Source organism: Leucopleurus acutus, assembly GCF_964270905.1.
Source record: "Leucopleurus acutus genome assembly, chromosome: 10".
Taxonomy (NCBI): Eukaryota; Metazoa; Chordata; class Mammalia; order Artiodactyla; family Delphinidae; genus Leucopleurus; species Leucopleurus acutus.
Window position 1 is genome coordinate 97386548 of NC_139153.1, and position 27177 is coordinate 97413724.

The following is a 27177-nucleotide window of genomic DNA, read 5'->3' on the forward strand; positions in this document are numbered from 1 at the left end:
TCAAATGGTCACATAAATGGAAAACCCAGCAAAACTTTTCTCTCTCGTCGGTCTCTGGAGTGTCATGTCAGATTCCCACAACTACTCCTAATTCTCAACTTAGTGACATGGTAATAAAGTTTGTATTTTTTTTTTTTTTTTACTTTGAAGAAAAATCTTCTACCAAACCTTCACAGCTCAGGGGCTTGGGTAGGAGTAGTTCCTCAGTTTTAATTGGGTTTCCTTAATTATTCATATATTCACATCTACCTCCGATGTTAAGGTGCCCCAGGTTAGGATACAGATGCAATACTCAGTTTTAAAAGCAGGAACTGACTTGCCCATTTCCTTTCTGACAAGGACTCGAGTCCATTCTTAGAATGATATGTCACTGGACTATCAATAAGTCAGAATTAATGAGCATCGGGGGCAAAATAGACATTGAACTTGCCGACGATTTCTTATGAGCCTCCTTGTGAGTATCATCCCCAAATACTTGCTGTGAGTATCATCCCCAAATACTTGCTGTCACTCTTTGCAGGTTACGTTACTGATAATAGGAAAAGAGGGCTATGGGAAGGTGCTGGCACCGAACCACGGGCTGGGAACGAGCCACAACGGAAAGCACCAGTGTGGCAAACTCGGCGCTTCCTTTCCCTGCTCCAAGTAACACGAGCTCCACTGAGAAGCACGGGAGCAGAGGAAGGTTAGCAGGACCCTCTCCCTTCTCCCAGCGGTGGGGCTATTACTTACTATTAAATTGTCCCAAGAATGGAAACTGAGGATGTTTTCTGAAGATCTGATGAAGATTGATATACTGTAACATTTTTATACCCTATAAAACAAGATTTGCCAACTTTGACGCTTTATCTTCTTTCCTACCTTATTTTAAGAAGTTTTTAGGTCATAACGTGGGTATCAGAGGCTTAAGTGCCAGAAAGGCATTTTCACCATTGCCCCAACACATTACAGTCTGTTTGGGAACGACTTTGTCCTTTTGGGGGCATTTCTTTTTTTTTATGAGTGTTTGGGAAAAATTTTTTTAAACTACAGGAAAACAAAACAACACACTTCGGTACTGACACACACACTGAGGAAACCAACTCTTCTGTTTCCTGTAAAAGCCCCTTGGGATTCTGCCGCACTGAAAGGTGACTGACCTTAGTCCAGTCTTCACAGTGAGGGCATCGTGCCCTGTAGCCCCTTCGCTGCCAGTTGACCCATTTCTACCAAACAGACATCTTCTGTCTGATGCCCCCTTACTCTTGGATCTTTCTAAATAGCTTTTTAAAACTGACTTGCTTTAGGGTGCTTAATCTCCGCTTCCATCACATCATACCTGCACGGTTATACGTCTCGTTCTCTCCCAGAAACTCCCTTTAAAACAAGGGCTCGCTTCGAGCATGGCTCAGCACTCCTCTGTGACAGAACCCGCGACAGACTGAGGACGAAGCACCCTGGAGCAGCTGGGCTCTAGTTCAGTTTTACGTCTCAGACGTGAGCTAAAATCTGTTACCAAAGTGCACTCACCGCAGGTAAAAATGAGACTCAGAAGACAGACATCACTGGTCAGTCACTGGCTCCAGCGTATGTTTAATCATCAGTGAGGCCCTGGGCTCACCACTTGGCCTCATGCCTGCAGTTCTGGGTGCTTTGATGGGCTTCATATCTGCACAACACGGAGGGCAGCATCCTTCAGCCGAAGGAGAAAGCGCAGGAAACCTCTCTGATCAAAGGAAAAAACTTGGTTTACACTTTCAAGCTCAAATTTGGCTAGAGGTTTCAGGATGCTTATTTCCAACTTGGTCTTTAATTCTAGAGAAGCTTAATGAAACACTTATTGCCTTAAACCATTCAAGGGCTGGTAAAAAAAAAAAAATACAGAGCTATATAAAGTCTTAGTCACAAAAATTGAGTCAGGTAAATGTCTTCACCTGTTTCTAAGTGTTACAATTTTAAACGTTTACTTTTAATGTGATTTTCCTAAAGCACAGCTTTAAAAAAAATCTGTATAATTTGTTAAAAAAAGAAATGTTTTTTCCCCAAATAAATTTTCTCTTACTCATAGGTATGAAAACATTTAAATGAATATTGTAAGCATATATGTTGCTAATTCCAATTTTTTTAAGTAACAAAATGGAATGTTATTTAATGGAGTTAAATATAGAAATTTCAACCCATTGAAATTATATACTGAACTATTTAGGCACACTGTGCAGCGGGGAAGTCCTCCCCATTAGAGAAGTATTTTTAAGGCAAAATGCTGTTTCCTGTGATGGAGAACTAGCTCTTTGTGTAAGAGACCAGTCTAGTTCTTTCCAGTATTTCCATATCATTTTATGTTTCTGGGGACTTCCTTATTTGGAAAATAAGGATATCACTTTTTTGGTTTTCCTTCCTTTGAAAATACTTAGATGTTAAGAACGTATCATGATTGGGGCAGCCGGGGAGGCAAGAGAAGCCATTTTTCTTTGTAGATAAAAAGCATTCTGTATAATTGTTATATAATAAATTGATTTGTACACTAAAGTATGTTGTGATTCTTTTTGTTTGGTTCAAAGAAGTTTAAAATGTGTTCTACATTCTGTTGCAAGTGACCTATTACTCAGGAATTTTTTAAAGTGACATTTTAGCAGTTAATTTTAGATGTTGAATTCAGTAAGCAGTGGGCTTTTATGTAACATTGTTACCTTTACGTAGTATTCATACACCAAGTTAAACTATTTCAGAAAATGGTCATTCATAAGGAAAAGTTAAGACCAATTAGCTAAGCAGAGGATATAAGGGTTACCACAAAAACCGCTTTACAGGGTAACCCGGGCAGGAAAACTGGATTGGCTGGAGAGAGAAGATTAGGCACAAACAGCATGGTACCATGCTCTGCAGCCCTGGCCTCTCCCGTCGCAGAGACGGGCAGACGGGAGGCCACCGCAGCTCAGGAGTAGAGGCATGTGAGCTGAGGCTTGACCTTGGTGAAGCCTGGCAGAGACTTAAGGGCGTGGAGCCCTCTCTGCATGGGGCTAAAGAGCCTCCCCTTAATCTGCTGGGATTTCATTATTTTAAACAACGGGTGGAACCAATTCATTAAAGCACAGTAACTGTCGTTGCAAACTAGCAGCTGCTTATACATGATAAACGTTCACCTAAGTAAGTTTTAGTGTCTCCGAATAAGGGAAAGTTCAGTGTGTTTTTATTATTAAATTTATTATTACTACTTAAGTTCATTATTTAGGTTTTCTTCAAAATCAAATTACATTCACATTAAAGAAGAGTTCTACTCCAGGGCAGGTAAAGAAATAATCACTCTCATGACACCTAAACTACACTCCACCTAAAATATCCCTTGACCTTCAGTAAGTAACACATGACTTTCAGTCATGGGGGGAGAAAAAGAAGCTACTGATTTGTAGGTCATTTTTCTGTCTTGAGAAGCTGCGTTGAGGGAACCCTGGGATGACACTAAGGACACGTAAATCTGAAAGTCCTACCCTCATTGAGCGCTCTGTAAATGGAGTCAGTATGGCTCTTACGGGCAACCCACTGGGAGCCCATTATGATGCCATCTGAGGCCAAGTCCCCTGTGGCAGCCCAGCTGGGGTGAGACAGCACAGCCCTCGTGGGCGCTCTCCAAGCTCCGGCACGTACCATGGCATTTGCACGCACCAGTCTGTTCCCTTGAGATGGGGCGGTACTCTTGTGCTTGCCAATTACCACCACGCAGCCTTTTACACTTGGCCTGTGAACCTAGCTGACCCCGGGAGGCACCTCAATTCGTGAGATCTGAGCACTGAAAAAAAATTCTGCACAGTTTTGCCTGGACTGATGTCATGTACTTCGAGGGAAATGAACTTTCCTGTTGACTGTGACCCCAATGATAAATATTACGAGTGGCAAATTTCTCTGAAAGATTTAAGCCCTCTACCAAAGATAGTCCATGTAGAACTAGGCTTTTTTTTTTTTTTTTTAAGGCTAGTTTAATCCTATGGGCTTTGATAGACTCTACTAGAAATAGTAACGTTCAATTGCAAAGCTCATCAACCCTTACCTTCCCAGTGCTGTATATTACACTCGGGATACAGAAGTGACCCAGATGAAATACGTGCCCTTAGAGAACGTAGATGGAGAAACGTTTAATTATACAATAACAGAAGTACTGAAAACAGCTTACCTCGAAAACTTTCCCAAAGGAGACAGTGCCTGAGCTGTCTTGATGGGTGAGGAATTCTCCAAACAGACAAGGAGGAAACTTTGTCCAAGGAAACTCCAGAGGTTAAACACCCAGGACTCTAATGGGAGTCACGATCCCCTCCACAATGCTGAGGCACCTCCTCCAGTGCCCCCCACGTGCCAGGCATCGCACTAGGGTTTGGAATAAAATGGTGAAGAGATCAGACAAGGTATCTGCTCAAAGAGCTCTCATCCAGTGGGCACCCCCTAGAGGGAAAACGGGGCTTATCACAAAATGGTAAGAATGTGCTGTTTATGCTGTTAAACATGTCAGGATTCAGTCTCCCCTCGTTCACGTGGGGAACCAAAGATGAATGCGAGGCCACTGTTTATTCCTGATTCAGCTCACAACACCGTGCTACCACTCCTGGCTCGAGAAAAATGACCAAGACAACTAAGACACCATCACCGAGTGAGAATAATCACAATTTTGAAGTCTATTTGAAGTTTTTTCTTCTTTTGATAACCAAAAAAGACAAACGATTGCACTGTTTATTAGTGTCCAAGCTGAGAAGCAGAACCACTAGGTGATACCCACATATATCCCTACAGAATTTGACCTTACACAGCTGTGCGAGTGATTAAGCAGCCTCTGTAAGGCTGTTGTCGTCAGGTCTGATGTTGGAGCTTGAAGTCTACACGGCAGACAGTCAGGAAGAGGGGATAGATTTGGAGTGGGGAAGACCTGAGAGCAAGCCCAGAGCTGGAGCTCCCGAGGACAGACTGCCCGCCCAGCTGCCTCTGACCTTGGGGATGAGGGTGACCTGCAAAAGCCAGGGCGTGTGTCACAGAGCTATGCACACACCTGGCCCAGAGGAGGAGCTGACAGAGGATCAGGGGAAGGCGGAGTAGCTGCAGGCCCAGCATCTGCCTCAGGGCACTGAGGGGAGTCAGCAGACAGGCCACAGGGCATGTGCACACAAAATGGCAAACCCGCTACTCTGCCCTGCAAGCCTCCCACTGGACTCTCTCTGTGGTCCACTGTCACCAGAAAAGTACAGGAGCAGGGATTCTGGGAAATTCAGGTCAGCCTAGCCGACACATTACACAGCCACCATGTCCCGTTATAAACAATTAAAAATGCCTGTGCCACATAAAGAAGGAAATCCAGTGACCCAATGAAAAAGGCAAGCCCCTAGCTTACCTGAATTCCCGGTAAGAGGAGTTTCAGCCAGTAGTGACCAGTGCTCTGGAACGCAGACAGCATTTGTTTCTCTGTTATCAGGTCAGTAATAATGACCATATCATAAATGGGAGAATCAAATGGTTAAATGGCCAGAAACATAAGAGCCTGACCAGGTACAGCGGGGCCTCCGCTCAACAGACCCTAACCCACGTGACAACAAGTTTTTCCAGCTTTCCTTGACCAAAGGCAAAGCTGAGTTTTTTTCGTGTTGGAGATTTACTGCTTTACTTAACATACTAGTTTTCTAGCACCGAAATTCCGAACTGACACTGTCCACATATTCTGACCACTCCGACCCCCTGCCCACCTTGCTCACACACGCTCACACACACACACACACACTTCATTCCTTAGGCTCCTTGGAGAGGTCTCAGCTACACTGGTTTTGAGACACCCTGTATCAGTCAGGATTCTCCAGAGAAAGAGAACCAATAGGATATACATGTAGATATCCTGACTTACAAAATATATGTATAAGTAACTTACAGATGGGGGAGAGATATTTTCCAGCAATTGGCTCCCAAAATTGTGGGAGTTGGCACGTGTGAAATCTGCAGGGCTGGCCAATAGGCTGGAACTCGGGCAGAATTTCTATGCTGCAATCTTGAAACAGAAACTGCTTCTTCCAGCAACCTCAGTCTTTGCTCTTAAGGCCTTCAACTGATTGAACGAGGCCCACCCACTTTATGGAGGGTAATCTGCTTTACTCAAAGTCCACTGAGTTAAATGTTAATCACGTCTAAAAACGAAGTTAATTAAACACTTTTATACTCTATAAAGCTTACAACAATATACTATAACATAGCTCATTAAAAATTTTTCAAGAAAGATGATGACAAATTGGGGTTGTAAAGGTTGCTTTAGGCTGATTAAACTATAAATAAGCTATATTATGTAACTTAATTATATAAGGTATAAGCTGGTTTTCAGTCTACAGTCTTTAATTGTACTTATCCAATCATGAGCAAAGTTACTTTGCAGATGGCCTGAACTTATGTAGGTTTCATTTTCCTAAAATAAATTCACTCAACTGTATATACAACTTCATGCACCAGACTTTATTAGAGCATTTAGTAATTACTGAAAGATGAATATTTCTCCTCTGCTAAAGCTGGTAGTTTTGTTAAAGTTCTACAGAAACTAGAACATTTGCAGATCAAATGAAAGAGTAACTATTTCAAAATACAACACCATTTTCATCTGAGCTATGAAAATAAAAGTAAACCCTCCCTTAAAGAGATATACTAAGTAGTATATATACAGATGCTGAGGTTTCCCTGCCCCCAAATAACTTGAAGACACTTCTCAAAAATCAATTTTACTTTAAAAAATCATTAAAAAAAAAAAAAAAAAGCAAATCACTCCAAGTTGCTAAACATCCTGAATTTCTTATTCTCTGACGAAATTTTAATACAAAAGCTTAACCTTTGTAAACAAATGGACAAACTACCAACATATTACAGACTATTCCAACTTGACTGGTCTCAGGAATTCCGTTTGGAGTGAATGAGCACAGAGCATTAAGGCACCGCTTCTGTGGCTTGAGGTAGATTTATATCCTTCCCATGGCTCAGACTGGTGGAAAAGGAACAGGAGAACAGTAGTTAGTGGAGCCTGAACTAGCCCCTTCCTGGTCTCTAGAACTCAGCACGCCAAAATGAATGTCACTCCTTTTCATCCTCTCCATCCCTAACTCAGATATTCACTGAAGTTGCATCTTACATGGCCACTGGAAGCTAAGGTCAGTCAGTGCAATGGGGGAAACTGCCCGCGGTCAAAATCGCTCTCAAAATTCTCTTAAACGTGCTGCTTTCAAGACACACATGCCATCTCCTGATAGTCTAATGCACTAGGTTATTTTTCCCTCTGGTGTTGGAGAAAAGACAGCTATTTCTTGGGTGAAGGACCAGATAAAGTGGCTGGGCTGGCTTTCGGGGCCACCTTGTATGAAAAAAAATGCATGTTGTTAATAACCAGGTTGTCACTGAGCTCAGCTGGATGCTCACACAAGAGGTAGGTAGGAGCTGATGTCAACTGAGGCAACACAGTCTCCCATCCTCATGCAAACACCAGGGCACATGCTCGTTGAGAAGAATGGCAGACAGAATCACCTGTGCAATTTATTTCTCCATTTTTTCCTGTGTTCAGCACATATAATTTAATTTAGGCATGACTGACATTACCGGTTCCCTATCCAACATCTGTTCTCCCCTTCTTCCTTATTAACAGAACCCCACTTTGCGGGAGGACAGTAATATGCTCAGTTAGATTCTTGCCACTCCAGATTCCCTTGTAACTAGGGGGGTTTACGTTACTCAACAAGATGGAGACAAAAGTCTATTGGTTTGGCTTCTGTGAAAACTGTTTCCCTAATTTTAAAAATAAGGGGAGGGCTTCCCTGGTGGTGCAGTGGTTGAGAGTCCGCCTGCCGATGCAGGGGACGCGGGTTCGTGCCCCGGTCCGGGAAGATCCCACATGCCGCGGAGCGGCTGGGCCCGTGAGCCATGGCCGCTGAGCCTGCGCGTCCGAAGCCTGTGCTCCGCAACGAGAGAGGCCACAACAGTGACAGGCCCGCGTACCGCAAAAAAAAAAAAAAGGGGGGGAAGAAGGAGTTCCCTGGCGGTCCAGTGGTTAAGACTCCACACTTCCACTGCAGGGGGCATGGCTTTGATCCCTTCTTGGGGAACGAGGATCCCACGTGCCACGTGGCAGAGCCAAAAAAAAGTGGGCGGGGGGAGAATAGATTCTAGTGGCACACATCTTTTACCAAATCCTTCACCCATCCCCTTCTCCCTGCCTGGAGTATAGGAAGACATGCTTAGAAGCAGAGCTGCCATCCTGTGACCAAGAAGCCCAAAGCCACACGAAGGATGGCAAAGCAGAAGGCTAAAAGAACGTGGGTCCCTAACGACCACTTAGAGCTGCTGTTTCAGCCCTCCGGGCTGCTGCTCACAGGGCTAAAATTAAATCCCTATTTGGTTTAGCCGCTGGAGTCTGATTTCTCTTACATATGACCAACTGTAACACGTACATTTAATTCGCATTTGATCCAATTCCCCGCTAGGGCTGGGAATTCTAACATTCTTAGCCCGGATTAGTCCTTTACCCAGATCCTCTTTTAGTACTCTTCTGATTTGAAGATTTGTTATTTTTGTTTCCCCCAAATAAAATAGTAATGTCTTCCTGATAATGAAAGTCATTCAAGATATAGGTACAAGGGTATTCACTACAGATTTATTTGAAATAATAATTTAAAATAATCTAAATGTTCATCAATAGGAAATCACATGTATAAGTTATAGTAGGCCCATAAGCTAGAATACTTTACAGTTATTTAAAAAATGAGCAGATCCTTACTACTGACTTGGAAAGGAATCCTACTTCTGTTACTGAGAGAACAAAGGAAGAACAATACTCATAATATTTAGTATATCATTTGTCACTTAAAATATACATAATTAAACTTATAACGAGGTTTGTATATATCCTTACATAAACATAAAGAAAATATCTAGAAGAACATATACTAAACAGTAAGGAGATGGCTCTCTCTGGATCATAGATAAGAGGAAGGGTTAGGGAGAAGGGGAAAAGTTCACTCTTACTTTATAAATGTTATGCTGAGTTTATTACACAAAAGTAATTTGTATCTTGCACTAAATTCTAAAAATATAGAACAGCCTATATAGAAAGTAAAGTCACCTAAAATGTCACCACACAGAAATAACCACAGATGACATTTTGATGAATATCTTCGAGAATCTAGACCTCTTATTACATATGCATGTACTCACACGCTCTCATCTTCTGCAACACCACCCCATCCTTGGAAAATTCTTTCTCGCCCTCTTCTTTTTTTTTTTTTTCCTTTTTATAAATTTATTTATTTATTTTTGGCTGAGTTGGGTCTTCGTTGCTGCGCACGGGCTTTCTCTAGTTGCGGTGCATGGGCTTCTCATTGCGGTGGCTTCTCTTGTTGTGGAGCACACGCTCTTGGCACACGAGCTTCAGTAGTTGTGGCTCATGGGCTCTAGAGCGCAGGCTCAGTAGTTGTGGCACACTGTCTCAGTAGTTGTGGCCCGCAGGCTCAGTACCTGTGGCGCACGGGCTTCGTTGCTCCGCGGCACATGGGATCTTCCCGGACCAGGGCTCAAACCCGTGTCCCCTGCACTGACAGGTGGATTCGTAACCACTGCGCCACCGGGGAAGCCCTCTCGCCCTCTTCTGCTGGCTTCCTCTCCCTTATCAAACTTCAACACACTGGAGCAGCCCGAGAATTCTGTCCTGGAACAACTGCTCTCTATCACTGGTCCCTAAGTCAACTCATCCAGTCTCGTGCTCCAGCCCCTCTGCCGTGAGTTTCAGTCCTGAACATCCAGCTGCCCACCCGACAACTCCATCCAGACATTGAAGTCACAAATCAGATGTATGTGTCAAATCAAGTCTTCAATATCTATCCATATCCTACTCCCCCTACTCATAAAACCAGACCTTTCCTAGTCTTCACTATTTCCTCACACGACACCGATTGCCACCTCGCTGCTCAAGCCCCGAGCTGGAAGTTGTCCTTAATCCTGCTGTTTCCCCACCCACCACATCAAACCCACCAGCAACCCTTCCAGCTCCATGTGCCCCGGCACCTTGATCTGACTCCCCACACCAACACACACACGCCCTTGAGAACAGACAGTCCTTTACTTTTATCCCTTTCATTGCAACTAGAATCGAATCCAGTGTCCTTACTGTGGCCTGCAGGGCCCTAGGTGACCACCAGCACCACACCCGCCTTCTGACCTCATCTTATACCGCTACACCCTCACTCCTTTTGTTTGGCCCTCACTGAATTCCTAGAACATATGAAGCTGCTTACGGCCTCAGACGTCCTGTCCATTTCCTCCCAAGTGCCCTTGCCCCACTCTCCCACCAGTACTTCATCTCACCCATCAAGTTCGAACTCAAATTTCACTTCCTTTGGAAAGTTTGACTTGACTCTCCTCTTTCCATACTATCAGATTCTCTCACCTCACAGTTTTTTCCTTCTTAGCTTTACCACTATCGTGAATGCTTATCTGTTTAATTGTTTACCATCTACCTTCCTACTAGAATGTACTCCCTATGAGGTTGAGGACCTCTTGCCTACTGTTCTACCCCCAGGATCTAAGACAGTACCTGGTACCTAAAAGGCTCAACAGTTCATTGAGTGAGTGAACATATGAACATATGCACCCTCGTCTAACATTAAAAACAGATGGGGGGGCTTCCCTGGTGGTGCAGTGGTTAAGAATCTGCCCGCCAATGCAAGGGACACGGGTTCGAGCCCTGGTCTGGGAAGATCCCACGTGCCGTGGAGCAACTAAGCCTGTGCGCCACAGCTACTGAGCCTGTGCTCTGGAGCCCGTGAGCCACAACTACTGAGCCCACGCGCCACAAGTACTGAAGCCTGTGCGCCTAGAGCCCGTGCTCCACAAGAAAAGCCACCACCATGAGAAGCCCGCGCACCACAGCGAAGAGTAGCCCCCGCTCACCGCAACTAGAGAAAGCCCACACGCAGCAACAAAGATCCAATGCAGCCAAAAATAAAATAAATTTTAAAAAGTGTAAATTGGTACAATCTTTAAAAGAAAAAGTGGGATTTTGTTACAGAAGCTGCTTTGCAACAAGCTTTTACTTTTTGCTCATGTTGGACACCTTTCAAGTCAATATAATCTAAGTCATTCTTTTTGATGGCAACATGGTATGTCACACGAATGTATCAATCTACTTAACCAAACACTAGCTGGGCATCTAGATACATTCCAATATCTCCCTATTAGAGTAGTTTGTAATACATGTTGGTCTACATGTCTTTGCACAGTCCAATTTCATCTTTAAGGTCATTTCCTAGAAGTGGAATGACTGCTGTGTCAGAAATCTCAAATCACAACTTTGGACACTGAAGGAGTTTTTAGAAAACCACCCACTTCATTTACTCTCAAATAAAATGAAACGGAACACACGTTTTCAAAAGAGAAATACCAAATTCTTTAAGATAAATGAAATTACATTCTTATTAAAATGTATTTGGATATGGTCCACTTAGGGAATCTAATTCCAACCTCTAGCTTGAAGAAAATCTCAAAGTTGATATCTGCTCAACAAGCCCCGTTATTAAATGCTGTAGGAATGAACAAGATAGTATTTGAAGAATCTACCTGGGTGGGAGGGTGGCTGTCCTTAAAGTGACTGTGTCCAAAAACAGAAGAGGTGACAGTTGCTCTACACATTCCATATTTATTTACTCGGTGGGCCTGACAACACTGCCAGAAAGCTCTTGGAGTGGTAGCCCCATGAGCTACTGGCCAATCTGGGAAGCATTAGGGATCACAGTGGCAATTCTATAAACTCTCTCCTTTAAAAGTCTCTCAGAGTCAATCCTGTCTGGTTTCAAATCCCTCTTTCCCTTCGTAACTGCCAAAAGACAGCCGTTGTCACCCACACTGTCATCCGTTCTCACCAGCTGCTGGTTGTACATCTCCTCCTTTGTCCCAATCTACCCTTCTCCACCCTCCTGAGCTCTTCCTCTCTAGCCCCTACAACTCAATCTCTTGGCAACAAATTCCCCCAAATCCTCAGCCTCTTCCTGGAAGAAAATATCTCCTTGCCTCCTTCTTTTAACTAAAATGTGACTGACTTCTGATGGTACCACCCGTGATCATAAGTGAGGTTATTCCATGGGTCTCTCTGCAATTTTTCTTGTTTCGGTATTGCAATGCAAGACTCATTTTTTAAAAATTGAGAATTTTTATTCTCCTAGGTGCTAGAATACTTTCAGCAGCACTAAAGTGATCCCTCTTTAAAGGGCCGGTAGAATTCCTCTGTGATGCAATCTGGACCATATACATGTTTGTAGGGAAGTTCTTTAACAACTTTATTTCTTCTATGAATATTTGCCTATGTTTTCACATCTGTTTAGAAGTCTGTTTTATTAAATTGTATTTTTCTGGAAAACTGTCCATTTTTCCAGGTTCTCATCAAAACTTGGAGGTGTGTGGACAATTGAAAGTTAAAATGTTAGCAAATGAACTCTAGGTTCTGCTCCAACCACACAACCCTCCCCAGTCTTCCTTCTCTCAGTGGCAGCACGATCCGGTTGCTAGAAGACAGCAACCTAGGAGGCATATGCCTAACTCTCCTTCCTTTACCTACTGCTTCCATCTGTCAGTAATTTACTAATTCCAGCTCCCAAACATATCTGGAATCTCTCCATTTCTCACCCTCTCCAAAGGCCTCCAGTCAAGCTTTCCTCCTTTACTCTTCCCTCTTCCAATCGATTTCCAACATAGCAACTAGAAAGATTTTCTTAAAATATAAATCAGATTATATCACCATCACACCCAATGCCTTTGCTCAAACCCATCCATATTTTCCTTCACCCTTAGTATAAAGTTCAAACTCCTCAGCATGGTCACAGAGGGCTTCCCTGGTGGCCCAGTGGTTAAGACTCCACTCCGCCTGCCAATGCAGGGGACGCAGGTTCGAGTCCTGGTCCGGGAAGATCCCACATGCCGCAGAGCAACGAAGCCCATGCGCCACAACTACTGAGCCTGTGCTCTAGAGCCCACGAGCCACAACTACTGAAGTCCGCATGCCTAGAGCCCGTGTGCCTAGAGCCCGTGCTCCGCAACAAGAGAAGTCACCACAATACGAAGCCTGCGCACCGCAACGAAGACCCAATACAGCCATAAACAAACAAACAAACAAACAAACATGGTCACAGAGAGTCGGTCATGCTCCCAGCTTCATTTCAAGTAACTGTTCCCCTTATACTACTATGATCCAAGAACTTTCAGTTTCTCAAAGATGTCAAAGTTCTAGTGTGAACCTTTGGGACCCCGAAGGAGACTATGTTTCCAAAGATTTTGTGAGGTCAAAACTATTTTGGTAATAATGTTACTAGTACTAAGACATTATTTGCTTTCTTCATTCTTCCCCTCTCACAAATGTTCAGTGGTGTTTTCTAGGGGCCACGTGTTGTGTGGTGTCACAACGGATTGCATCCAGAGCATATATAAAGTCTTCTATTAAGCCAGACATTAAAGAGATTGCAAAAACATAAAACAATGCTACTCTTCTCAAATTTCTTGTTTCGAAAAGTCTGATTATTTTTCATAAAATTCTGTTATTTACATCAGTATGCAATGATTTATTACTGTTATTTTTAAATAAATACATTAAAAAACTCAGTCTCAATTTTTAATGTGGAAAATATTCACAGATATAACCCACAAAGCAAAAGCTCTCTGGGGATCCTCAATAAATTTTAAAAGTGTTAGGAGATCTTATTCCAACCAGTTTGAGAACCATTCATGACCAACCATGGGCATTCAGTGAAGAGATTTTAAATGGATATCCACTTTCATCATGTATAATGGTACATGGAAGACGATGTGTGTATGAAAGAACTTTGAAAATCTATAGACTATGCTGCCATTATTATTCATTATGTTAACTGGAGTAAATAGCAGAATGGATAACTCAAATTTTGACAGTTTTTGTTGTTCTGGTTTGAAATACATGATGTGATCAGAATTATACCCTTTGGGGGACTTCCCTGGCAGACGAGTGGTTAAGACTCTGAGCTTCCAATGCAGGGGGTGAGGGTTCGATCCCGGGTCATATATAATAAATATATGAATATAAATAAATAAATATAAATTTATCAAATATAAATAAATATTTTAAAAGAATATCATCCTTTTTAAAACCACGTGACTTACATTTCTGTGATAAAAGCGGATGCTCAACTGGTAGAGAAAGCTTTACCCATTATAACTTTATATAGGGATCCCTTTTGATTCAAGCAGGAAGAAAACACTAGAATTTCTCCCAGGGCACAGGCAGTGGAGCGAAGGGCTCCACTCTCCATTCCCCGAATCCCTACACTCTAGAAAGAGGAACAGTGGTCCAAACGGATAGAAGCAGCAGCCTCAGATTATAACTGACTAATCACAGTGAAAGGAACATGCAGCAAGATAAACCCACGTGTTGTTTGAAAATACATACACATGTTTAAAATATTTACATATATATAAGGTATATAGAATATGTTCTTTCAAGAACACAATTCAGTTTAAGTGAAAATCAACTGTTCACACAGAAACCTCTATTTTTCTTAAAATCTATTTTAATTTTTTAAAATACTGCTTAAAAACACTTTGTATCAAAAAACACTGAAATTCGGATGGTCCTGTTTATGCTTTTCAAAATGTATACTTCCTGAGCGATCTCCCAAACCACGCCCTGTGCCCAGAGAGTGCCGCGGAAGTGGCTGGTTAGTATCATCTAAGATGCTTCTAGAAAGAATGCTTGTTAAAAAAATAAATAAATAAATACCTCAGCAGCTGCAGTTCACAGAATGATTTCAGATCATCAGACTGTTTCCCCCAAAATTCCTAAAATTGAACAAAAGGTTGGTTGGTTGAAGCGGTTGACAGTTACTCTACCCGGGAACAGATCCTCTTAAGTCAAAGAGAATGTTCCAAGCAAAAAGAATTTACCAGAACATCCTCCTCAAGGCGTTGCAGACCCCCAATATCCTTCTCAAGATTGCTCAGTTCTTGAAGAACTAAAGTGTGAAACTGTTCTAGTTTATTCAGTCTGAAAAAAACAAAAGCAACGAATTTCACTGGGACCACTTGGCCGTGACACAAGACCTTTTTACTCTTATTGCAAAGATAACTTCATATTTTTCTCTAGATGGTTCTTGTCTTAAAAATATACATCTCCTTTCTCTTCTTTCCCCTTGGAAATGTTGTTTGTGAGGGATCCCAAGTCCATAAATTTGTTTTGAACCCAACACTTACCTGCACAGATGTATCTGGTTTAAAAGTTTTGTTAGGCAATCTGGTGCTTGCTTTGCAGTTTCTGAATAAAGTGGGCTCCTTCTGTACCTAAGCTAAACCATACAATAACAAAATGAGCATGTTTGGCTTAAACATAACTACCCACATTGGGTGTGGGCTTTGTATTAAAAAGATGTTGCCTGCACATAACATTCACAGCAAACATTATCACTGAAGAACTGTAATAAGACACCATGCCACACACTTTGTGTATTACCTCAGGTTTGATACCCATAAAGGACAATAAGCTAAAAATAGTAAAATTTATATTCAAGCTACTGATACACATATTGAATATCATGAACCAATTTCCATGATAAATTAGCTTACACTGGTACTGCAGAGAATAAGATTGGAGATCTTCCAAGTTAGTTCAATGAATCTATGTTAGGGTAAGATACTTTTCTCAAATGTGCTAATAAATAACTCAGTAGGGATTTATAAATAGTAGGACAAAATGGAGGGGATGGAACTGGTTTCAAAGTTCACCTTGCAGGCAAGGTTTTGTGACAGCCTATATGTGCGGTGTCTCAATTGGCCACCACTCGGCTGACCACCTGCCCACGGTCACCTCCTTCTTTCTCCCAGACACCTCTCTCATCCACATGCCCCCCCCCCCGCCGCCTTCTCTTCCTTGTCTATCACTGTGACCAAATCACTGCTTCCTGGTTGTCCAGTTTTCTGAGAATGCAATCAACAAAACCAAACCTTTCCATATCGGTCCATCTGGTCCCATGGTAGCAAATGGACATGGAATAGCTGTCTTATAAACCACAATTCACAAAGGCACTAAAGTCAGTGACCACAGCTAAGACAAACCTACCTCCCCAGAGACTCAGGGACACCTTCACACAGGAAGGACAACAATGGTATTAATGAATATGAACCTGTTACTTTAAACACACAGCGAGCTAGCTTTTCATTTTTAGTGGACCGTTACCTCGTATTTTCTTTTCAGTTCTCTAGTGAAGTTTTCAAAGGTGGTGATCATTGCAGAACCTTTCAAGTTCTCTGGAATAACTTTTAAGGATGAGGTAGAAATGCCTTCTGAACAAGAAGAATAGAACATTAAATAAAACTAACAAAGGTCTCAAAATAGGTATGCTCAGTCCCCCCGCTGCCCAGAGCGTGGACAGTCATCTGGAAGCACAGAGGCGATCCACAGCCGCCCCACTGGCTGCCCGGCTGGGACTGCAGCAGGGCTGACTCTGGCCGTGACCCACCAGCCCAGCTTGAGTCAAGAGTCCTCAGCGGATGCTTCCTGCTGCTTTCCACTAAAACTCACTCTCTGGCAAGTGCTCATTTCATCCAAACTTTCCCAGCACTTTAAATCGGAGCAACTGAGAGTACGGCTAAGAAGCAGGCTGAGGTGTTGTAAGAGGATTTTAGGAGGATGTGACGGGTAGGGCATTTCTAGGGGCAATGCTGGCATAACAGCTTCCGGGAGCCAAGGAGTTTTACGAGGGCTCATGAGGGGTCTGGCACTGTTCTAAGGGATGTGTATGTATCAACTCATTTAATTCTCACAAAATCCAAGTGAGACAGGCACTGTTAATGCCCACTTTTAACACGGATATCACGTAACGGGTGCGAGCTCACACTGACAGCGCCAGGATTGGAACCCGGGCTGCCTGGCTCTAAGCCACAGCCCTCTAGTACCTTAGGGCTTCCAAATCTGCCTTCTCGGAGCCTTTTGTTTCAAAGTATCATAGTGTCACTCATCCTGAAGGCCACCGCCACATATGCAGCCTTTTCAGATCAGTCTCCTTCATTTATACAGAGTGCATATTTTTAACTTAAAAATTTAGCTAATAATCATCACCTAAAGCAGAGACCTAGGCCCTGAAAATCGCCACTAAGAATTAAGAGGCAGAAATCAAATTGCCAGGAGGAGATAGTGCTTGCTTTTATCTACAATTTGTGCAGCAATGCACTTGTCTCTGAAAGGACAAAGTGCTTAGTTTTCAGGGTCCTGCAGCTACTACGATCTTAAAACTGTAACTGCCTCGTAATTCACGTTGGGACATTCAGGGCTTACACATTTGCCACATTCTTTCTTGACCGGCGGCTGGGTGCACAATGTTACCTGCCAAGTCTGTTTCTTCTGCCACCGAGGAAAGGCATCCTGGAGCATCACCTTCTTCCAATCGCGACTGTTTCCCCTTAGCGAAATGACCATCTGCTCTGTCTGAAGGCAAGCGCAGTTCACTGATAACCACACACACGTTTCTTGGGTCCTAAATTTATCTCGCTCTCTTTCTGCCAGTTAGTATCTAGCCTTGATGAGCAGCAAGCGAAACTCATTCCCTGCTTGTTACAAATTGCTTATCATGTGGAATGTTGACTAAGAACAACGCAAGTATCAAAGCACTCAGTCTACTGGTGCCTGAAAGAGGACCCACGGGAACGTGCCTCCCTTTGACGAGCTCAGTAACGTTCAGGAACACTCCCCTGAGCAGGATACAGCCTGCCTCAAACAAAAAGCAGTAATGGTTGGCCTCAAACCCACTTCCAGGGCTCTGGGCTAAAGAGCAAGGTGGCAAGGTTTCCAGGCCGACTGGCCCTTGGAAGCTCATCGGATCACCCCCGCGGAGGGCGCCACCTGCTGGTGACACAGGAGCTTCGGCATCGAACTGACAGCTGCCTCATAAGGAGCTCATCTTGGGTCCTCGCTAGCTCAAGTGACTGAGAGCCTCCGCTGATGAGATTTAAATACAGATTCTGTTTTCAGTTCAGCATTTACTAAACATTTTCTTTTTTAAAAAAATTGAAGTATAGCTGTTGTACAAGGTGAGATAAGCTACAGGTGTACAATACAATGATTCACAATTTTTAAACGTTACACTCCATTTATAGTTATTATAAAATATTGGCTATATTCCCCATGTTGTACAATATATCCTTGGAGCTTATTTTATACCTCATAGTTTGTACGTCTTACAGACTCACAGATATGGAGAAGAAACTGGTTACCAGTGGGGAGAGGGGGGCAGGGAGGGAAAAGATAGGGGTAGGGAAATAAAAAGTACAATGTCTTTTATTTTGATGTTCAGTTCACACCAAACATGTCCTCACCCCATCCGGGCCCTCTGTCTCATCAGTGGCATCTTATCACTGTCAATAGTGCACTAGCACCAGGCCCGACTGCTGCTTTTTACCATCCTCTTCTCTCCCACCATCAAGACCTGAGGCTCTGCCTACAGAAAACATCCATACCTCTCTGCATCCCCACACCGAGACTGTCCAAGGCCAGCTCCCGGGAGGAGCTCATCAGTCCCATCCCTTCAACTGGCATCCCCCAAATCCCTCTCTTGCCCGAGCTCTCTCGAGCAGCAAACCTGTGTTTCTAACTGCCCACCCAACATCTCCGCTCAAAACCCACTCTTGGGGCTTCCCTGGTGGCGCAGTGGTTGAGAGTCCGCCTGCCGATGCAGGGGACACGGGTTTGTGCCCCGGTCCGGGAGGATCCCACATGCCGCGGAGCGGCTGGGCCCGTGAGCCATGGTCGCTGAGCCTGCGCATCCGGAGCCTGTGCTCCGCAACGGGAGAGGCCACAACAGTGAGAGGCCCACATACCGAAAAAAAAAAAACAACACTCTTTTCCATTCCTCCCCACCCCAGCTGCTCTTTCTTCCCCACCATACACTCAGCCCCGCCACACACACTTAACTGGGAAGACATCTGCTCTTCCCTCTCTCCTCCCACATCTAGCTAGTCACTATAGATTTCCCCCCTGAAAGTTCTGGAATTTAATTTCATGAATTTGCTCAATGAATATTTGAGTGTTACTATGTGCAGGGAGCTGGGCAAAATGGTGGGCAGATGGTAGGAAAGCAAAGAGGCAAGTTTCCCCTTCTGCATTCCACTGCTCTACCCTGGTCTCCTTCCAGCTCCTCAGACCCTGGGCCACTCTCACCCCAGGGCCTTTGCACCTGCCGCTCTTCTGACTTGCATCCTCCCCCCAGCCCCCCATAACTACACTAAGGTTTCCCCTGGCCATCCAAACTAAAATTTCAACCCAACCCTCTAGCTCTTAAATCCCCTTCCCTGCTTAATTTTTACTTAGCCTCTATCACAATATAATATACTACACATTTCACTTTTCTTGGGTATTATGTCTCCCCCACTAGAAGGTAAGGTCCAGTGAGGGCCCGTATGCTGTCCGTTTTGTTCACTAGAATATCTAACACATAGGAAAGTGGCTGGTGCATAGCAGACATCAGTAGATATTCACTGAATGAAAGAATGAATAAGTGAGTAAATGCTGCAGAAATCCAAGATTCTACAAAATAAGATATATCGTATATCCTAAAAAAGGATCTTAGTAAAACAAGAATGTATTCTAATTATCTTATACTAGCAGTGAGGGTAGAGATACAGGAATATCAAAAACCTTAGAGACCCAAATACCTACTACATAAATAACAAACTGAAATTAATAAAATTTAGTATTTTAAGATCTGCTAAAACTACCTTTTGGGAGGAACTGTAAAATACTAATTTTTAGAAATAGCACCATAGTAGGAAATACCAGTCATAAACATCAAAGTGACAGAAGGAAAAGAAAAAGAAATTTGCTATTAAAATTATGCAAAACAGAGGATAGTCAATGTTAAAATAGTTCATGCCCTGTGGTAAAACAGAAGATACATTTTTAAGAAAAATGAGTAACTTAGGTTTAAATGTGAACTTAGATTATTTTCTATTAAAGAAACAAAAAGGAAATAGCAAAACGAGAGGTAAAGCAAGAGAGATAATAAATATCTAATTGAGAGAAAAGGATGACCAAATGCAGAAAGAACTAAGTTAATAATACCAGATATATAGAGAAAATGATCATATATGAATGATGACGTTCATGGGACACCTGAGTTGCTTTGCTATAATAGAGTTTTCATAAACTGAAAACTTCGGTAGAGGTCACATTCTCACTTGGAAAAGAAAGAGCCCACAATCAGCCCCTCTAATAAAAAATAAAATAAAATAAAATGAAAAGCATAAGAAAAGCTCTCAGCTTTGAGAGGTGCCACTATCTCTTCTCACTGCTCTTAGATTAGGTGTGTTTATTTGGTTGAAAGTATGGGTGGATATTTTCTAGGGAGTTGCACTGTGTCAAGGCTAAATGATTTTTAAAAATCAAAGAAAGAATCCAGACACAGCACTGTCCTCTTCCAGCCTCAAAATAAATGGAGCTCATGCTTGAATCTCACATGGTGTCCATACCCCAGTCAGGGCCCAAAGAAACCACTTAGAAAGGATTCCAGCCAGCCTCAGTGAAGCACCGATGAACAACTACTACGTTTCTTTACATTTCTTTCCTGGCTGCCTGTTCTGTCCCTTCCGGTTTTTTTTTTTTTTTTTCTCTTCTGACAACATATTTGTAGCAAGAGCTCAAAGCATGGCCTTGAATTTCGATGTATCATGCTAATGCACCACCCGTGGAAAAGCAGGGCATCTGCTGGAACAGACAATGTTTACCTTCAATGGAGAGACGAATCCAGGAACTCTGTGTAAATAAGCTGGTTGCCCCCTGAATGAGCTGCTTGGAATTTGTGAACCTACTGAACAGGGATCCTCCCTATGGACCACTTCAGGGACATGGAAAGAATTTGGCATAGAAAACCCTTTTTGAAGAGGCAATCATGTTAAGTACTTTACCTGAAACAAAGGAATGGCCCTCCAGAGAGAACAGGCTCCCCTAGGGAAATCAGTGCACTCGTTAAAGGATGCAGGTCCTAAGTGATGCAGTTGGCTCAGCTTTGTTTCCATGGTAACGGCATGCCTCTTCTAACCAGGATTTTTTGACAGTCTCATAAAGGGGTTAAAACTATGTACACACAGCACTTCAAAAATGAACACAAGCAGTAAACACACCGTGGCTGAAACTAGAGTGATCTCAAATGAATGCTAACTCGTTTGTGGGCGGCTGGTAGAAGGAGTGCGCGCTTGCTTTTGAACACAGCTGTCTTCATTGCCATGAGAATTGAAGACTTTTGCCATCTGAGGAGCTTCTGAACTTATTTTGGGCACAGGCTGTAGAGAATAATGTGGTGTCTATATTACATTGATTTACTCATACTTCTGATAAAACGGTTTTTAGCGCTACACAGAATCAACCCTAGGATTAATAGCCAAGCTCTCCTAAGTTACGGCATTTAAAAAAATCTTACTCTGAGGTGACACCCTGTGGCTTAAAATGATAAAAGGCCAACAACCTTCACCGGAGCGAGAACAGTCTTCTTTACCAAAATATCCTTCCTGTGGAGGTACTTTCCTAGCACCAATTCCTTTGTTGTTTCTACCAATGCGTACTATGCCGAGAATATGAAAAATTAAAGACAACATTTATCGCTGAATTCCTCAGTCTGACGGGGAGAACTGAAATAACTTTTGTCTGGATTAATGCATTTTAAAAATCAGGAAATCAATTAATAATACTTAGTTGTGACTATGTATAAATGATTATTCGATATGGAATTATGCAGAGGTTCGTCACTAAATGACAGCATTTTCTAAGTTTCTTATTCTGGTTCCTTGGCAAATATTCACTGAATGCCTCTGTGTGCCAAGCACCAAACTAGACAATCATAGCACCATTGGAACAAAGAAGCCATCCTCCTGACTCCTTCCCAGTTCTGGAGGCCTCTCCAAGAAGGCACATGAGGGCAAAATGCAAAATCATGAGTAATCATCCCGTTTGCTTGCAGTTCTGGGAGCACGGCATATCCAAAGTTCCAGGGTAAACATTAAAACAACAGTCTATGAGCAAAATAGCAGAATAGGAGTTTTCTACTGTTTTCCCCCAAAGGACACCAATTTTGAAAATCACCTACTGACAGAGTGGCCTTGTGGAAGTCTGAGAGTGCAGTGGGGAAGATCTAACACATTGTCTGAGGAAGAAAAACATGCAAGACTGGCTGCATGGAAGAGGGTAACAAGGACACTTTCGCTTGAGCCACATCACCACTTGCTCAAAGGCAGCACAGCTCAGGGCCAAGAGAGACCCTCTTAGCTCATGATTTCTCCACTGGGGAAGGTGAGAGGGTTTGAGGGAGCGCTCATTTTCCCCAGCTGTGAGGGACCCTGCCAAAGAAGACCGTTTCTTGCTTGCCCCATCCAGAATACTGAGGGACACTACATGGCTCGGGGTGGGGAATGGCTGGGAGAACAGAATCCAGGGTTCTCAGGGAGCATCAAACGGATGCAGATCCTACTGTTTCAGGGACTCCATTAGGAAGCCTACTCATGAGCTGCTGGGGAGGCCTCAACTACGGATCCCCCCGCAACTGGACCATGGACAGCGCGACCAATCCATGTGCCTCACCCATACACAGCCCCAGCCTGTGGTTGGCTCACTTTGCACACACACCCCAGGCGCAATGACTGTGAGTGTTTGTAGACAGCCAGCCCTATTCAGCAGGATGGGGATTAAGCACACATGCTTGAGCGTCCACCACTGCCCTAGGGAAAGCAGCAGGAGGCTGGGAGCACCTGGCATGGCCATGCAGATTCCAGAGAAAGTGAGATCTGCAGGTACCCCGGAGAAAGCAAAGTGTGGAGCAGGCAGAGCCATAGGAAAGGTCTGAGAAAGCTTCAGAATCCCTAGCAGACAAAAGGTATTTCTCTCCTGAAGCCAGTCAGCAAAGACTAAAGGAGGTGACTGCTGCTTCAAATATGAAGACAGCAACGCAAAACTTCAAGGAACGTGAGAACTCAAGGAAACGTGACACCTCCCCCAAACCACAATAATTATATAGTCATGGACCGCCACAGAAAATGGAGCTCTGCAATTTGCCTAGTAAAGACTGCAAAATAGTTGCTTTCAGGAAGCTCAGTTGGCCACAAGAACACACACAGACAATTCAATAAAATCAGGTAAACAATAAGCAAACAAAATGAAAAGTTTAGGGGCTTCCCTGGTGGCGCAGTGGTTGAGAGTCCGCCTGCCGATGCAGGGGACACGGGTTCGTGCCCCGGTCCGGGAAGATCCCACATGCCGCAGAGCGGCTGGGCCCGTGAGCCATGGCCGCTGAGCCTGCGCGTCCGGAGCCTGTGCTCCGCAACGGGAGAGGCCACAACAGTGAGAGGCCCGCATACCGCAAAAAAAAAAAAAAAAAAAGTGTAATAGAGAAATAGAAATAATAGAAAAAGAACCAAACAGAAACTCTGGAGCGAAAGAATACAAAAGTGAAATGAAAAATGCAATAATAGAGAATATGAGCAGCAGACCTGATCCAGAAGAAGAAGAATCTGTGTCAAAGGCAGATCATTTATCCAAATTATCCAGTCAGAGGAGAACAAAGGAGAAAGAATAGAAGAGAGTAAGAAAGCCTATATGGACTACGTGATAGCACTAATACAAACGAACTATACCATTAATAGAAACAATTCACAGAAACACAACAAACAATCCTAAAATTTGTATGAAACAACAAAAGCCCTTGAATAGCCAAAGCAATTGAGAGAGAAGAACAAAGCTGGAGGCATCATGTTTCCTGATGTCAAACTACATTACAAAGATGTAATATAACAGTAGGGTACTGGCATAAAAAAGAGACCGGGAAATCAGTGGAATAGAATAGACAGCCAAGACATAAACCCAGGCATATACAATCAAATTAATTGACAACAAAGAAGCCAAGAGTATACAATGGGGAAAAAAAAGTCTCTTCAATAGATGGTGTTAGGAAAACATGACAGGCACGTGTAAAAGAATGAAACTGGACCACGATCTCACACCATACACAAAAGTTAACTCAAAATCGATTAAAGACTTATATGTAAGACTTGAAATCGTAAAATTCCTAGAAGAAAATACAGGCTGTAAGCTCCTTGACATCCATCTTGATGATCATTTTTTGGATTTGACACCAAAAGCAAAGGCAACAAAAATGAAGATAAACAAGTGGGACTACATCAAACTAAAAAGCTTCTGTATAGAAAAGAAAACCATCAACAAAATGAAAAATCAAACTACAAAAGGGAAGAAAATATTTTCAAATCGTACATCTGACAAGGGGTTACTATCCAAAATATATAAAGAGCTCATATAATTCAATAGCCAAAAAACCAAATAATCGATTAAAATGAGAGCAGAGAATCTGAACAGACATTTTTCCAAAGACATACAGACAGCCAACAGGTGCACCGATGACTGGAGCAAACCAAAATCACAATGAGATAAACTCACACCTATTAGAATTCCTATTATCAAAAAGACAAGAGATAACAAGTGTTGGTGAAAATGTGGAGAAAAGAGAACCCTTGTGCACTGTTAGTTGGAATGTAAATTGGTGCAGCTACTCTGGAAAACAGTATGGAGGTTCTTCCAAAAATTAAAAATGAAACTACCATATAATCTAGCAATTCCACTTCTTTGTATTTAACAGAAGAAAATGAAAACACTAACTTGAAAATATATATGTACCCACCATGTTCACTGCAGTATTATTTATAGTAGCCAAGACATGGAAGCAATATGTGTCCAATGATGGATAAAGAAAATGTGGTATATATATACAACAGGATAATATTCAGTCGTAAAAAAGAATAAAATCTTGCCATTTGTGTCAACACGGATGGACCTTGAGGGCAAAATGCTAAGTGAAATAAGTCAGACAGAAAGACAAATACTGTATGACCTCACTTATATGTGGAATTGAAAAGGAAAACAAAAAACAAAACCAAACTCATAGGTACAGAGAACAGATTGGTAGTTGCCAGAGGTGGGTGAAGGGGTGCAAATGGGTGAAGGGGGTGAAAAGGTACAAACTTCCAATTACAAAATAAGTCCTAGGGCTGTAATGTACAGACAGGATGGCGACTGTAGTTAATACTTTATTGTGTATTTGAAAGTTTCTGAGACAGTAAATCTTAAAAGCTATCATCTCAAGAAAAAAAAAATGTAACTACCTGTGTGGATAGATGTTACTCGACTTATTGTTGTAATCATTTTACAATATGTACAAATATCAAATCATTGTTATACACCTGAAATTAATATGCTACCTGAAATTAATATGCTACATGTCAATGATATCCCAATTTTAAAAAAAGGAAACAATCTACACGTTATTGGAGTCCCAGAAGGATAAAAGAGGGGAAGGGGACAGAAAGCTATTTTAAAAAATAATGGCCGATGGGGGAGAATGGATGCATGTATACGTATGGCTGAGTGGCTTTGCTGTGCACCTGAAATTATCACAACACTGTTAATCGGCTATACCCCAATATAAAATTTAAAAATTAAAAAAAATAGGGACTTCCCTCGTGGCGCAGTGGTTAAGAAACTGCCTGCCAATGCAGGGGGACATGGGTTCGAGCCCTGGTCCGGGAAGATCCCACATGCCGTGGAGCAACTAAGCCCGTGAGCCACAACTACTGAGCCTGCGCTGTACAGCCCGTGAGCCACAACTACTGAGCCTGCGCTCTAGAGCCCACGAGCCACAGCTACTGAGTGAGCCCTTGTGCCTAGAGCCCATGCTCCGCAACAAGAGAAGCCACCGCAATGAGAAGCCCGCGCACAGCAATGAAGAGTAGCTCCCGCTCGCCGCAGCTAGAGAAAGCCCACGCGCAGCAGTGAAGACCCATTGCAGCCAAAAATTAATCAATTAGTTTTTTTTTTAATAATAATAGTGGCTGAAAACTTCCAAAATCTGGGGAGAAATTTGGACATCCAAGTTCATGAAGCTCTCAAACCCCCAAAAGATTCACCCACAAAGATCTTTTGCAAGACACATTATAACGAAACTGTGTAAAATCAAACACACAGAGAGAATTTTAAAAGGAGCAAAAGAAAAAAATTTTCTCACATACAAGGGGACACCCATAACGCTATTAGCAGATTTCTCTGCAGAAACCTTACAGGCAAAAAAAGAGGGGGATAATGTATACATGTAAAGTGCTGAAAGAAAAAACTGCCAACCAACAATACTTTACCTAGAAAAGTTGTCCTTCATAAATGAAGGAAAGATTAAAACTTTCCCAGAAAAATAAAAGCTTAGGGAGTCATCACCACTAGATCTGCCTTACAAATAGTGTGGAAAGCAGTTTATCAAAAGAAATGAAAAAACACTAATTAGTAACATGAAAATATATTAAAAAATATAAAACACACTGGTAAAGTATATATTCAAATTTGGAATACTGTAATATTGTAATACAGTGGTGTGTTAATGTACTCTAGAATAAAGGTCAAAGGGTGAAAATATTTAAAATAATTATAGCTATAATTTCTAATAGATATACAATATAAAAAGAGATAAATTATAACATCTAAAACATAAAATGTGGGTGGGGAGAGAAAAACGGTAGAGTTTTGTATGCAATAGAAGTTATCAGCTTAAACTGTATCTCGAAAATGTTTTATGTGAGCCTCATGGTAAACACAAAGCAGAAATCTATAGTAGATACATAAAAAATAAAGAAAAGGGAATCAAGGCATACCACTATAGAAAATCATCAACCACAAAAGAAAACTGCAAGAGAGGAAGAAATTAAAAGAAACAACAAAACAGCCAGAAAACAATTAATACAAAGGCATTAGTAAGTCCTTACAAATCAATGATTACTTTAAATGTAAATGGAGAGTGGAAGCTAACGCAACATTATAAAGCAACCATACTCCAATAAAAATTCATTTAAAAAAAAGAAAAGAAATGTAAATGGATTAAATTCTTCAATCAAATGGCACAGAGTGGCTATATGGATAAAATATGACCCAACTATATGCTGCCTACTGGAGACTCAACTCAGCTTTAAGGACGCACACAGGCTCATAGTGAAAGAAAGGCAAAAGATATTCCATGCAAGTGGAAATCAAAAGAAAGCAGGAATAGCTATGCTTATATCATTCAAAACAGACTTTAAAGTCAAAAAATTTAACAAGAGACAAAGAAGTTCATT

General features: G+C 42.3%; 1 protein-coding gene across 1 annotated transcript in view; it reads right to left on the reverse strand.

Moving 5' to 3' along the window:
• Window positions 1-6831: 6831 nt before the first annotated feature.
• The window catches only part of SYCP2L (synaptonemal complex protein 2 like), a gene marked incomplete at its 5' end in the record, with an annotated part of 63361 nt that continues 43015 nt past the window's right edge, over window positions 6832-27177 (reverse strand). Inside the window, 6 exons of the mRNA XM_082847438.1 lie at window positions 6832-6967; window positions 14765-14823; window positions 14929-15028; window positions 15235-15326; window positions 16214-16320; window positions 17360-17461. Coding sequence (XP_082703564.1) covers window positions 6913-6967; window positions 14765-14823; window positions 14929-15028; window positions 15235-15326; window positions 16214-16320; window positions 17360-17461 — 515 coding nt within the window. The 3' untranslated portion in view covers window positions 6832-6912. The remainder of the gene's footprint in view (window positions 6968-14764; window positions 14824-14928; window positions 15029-15234; window positions 15327-16213; window positions 16321-17359; window positions 17462-27177) is intronic.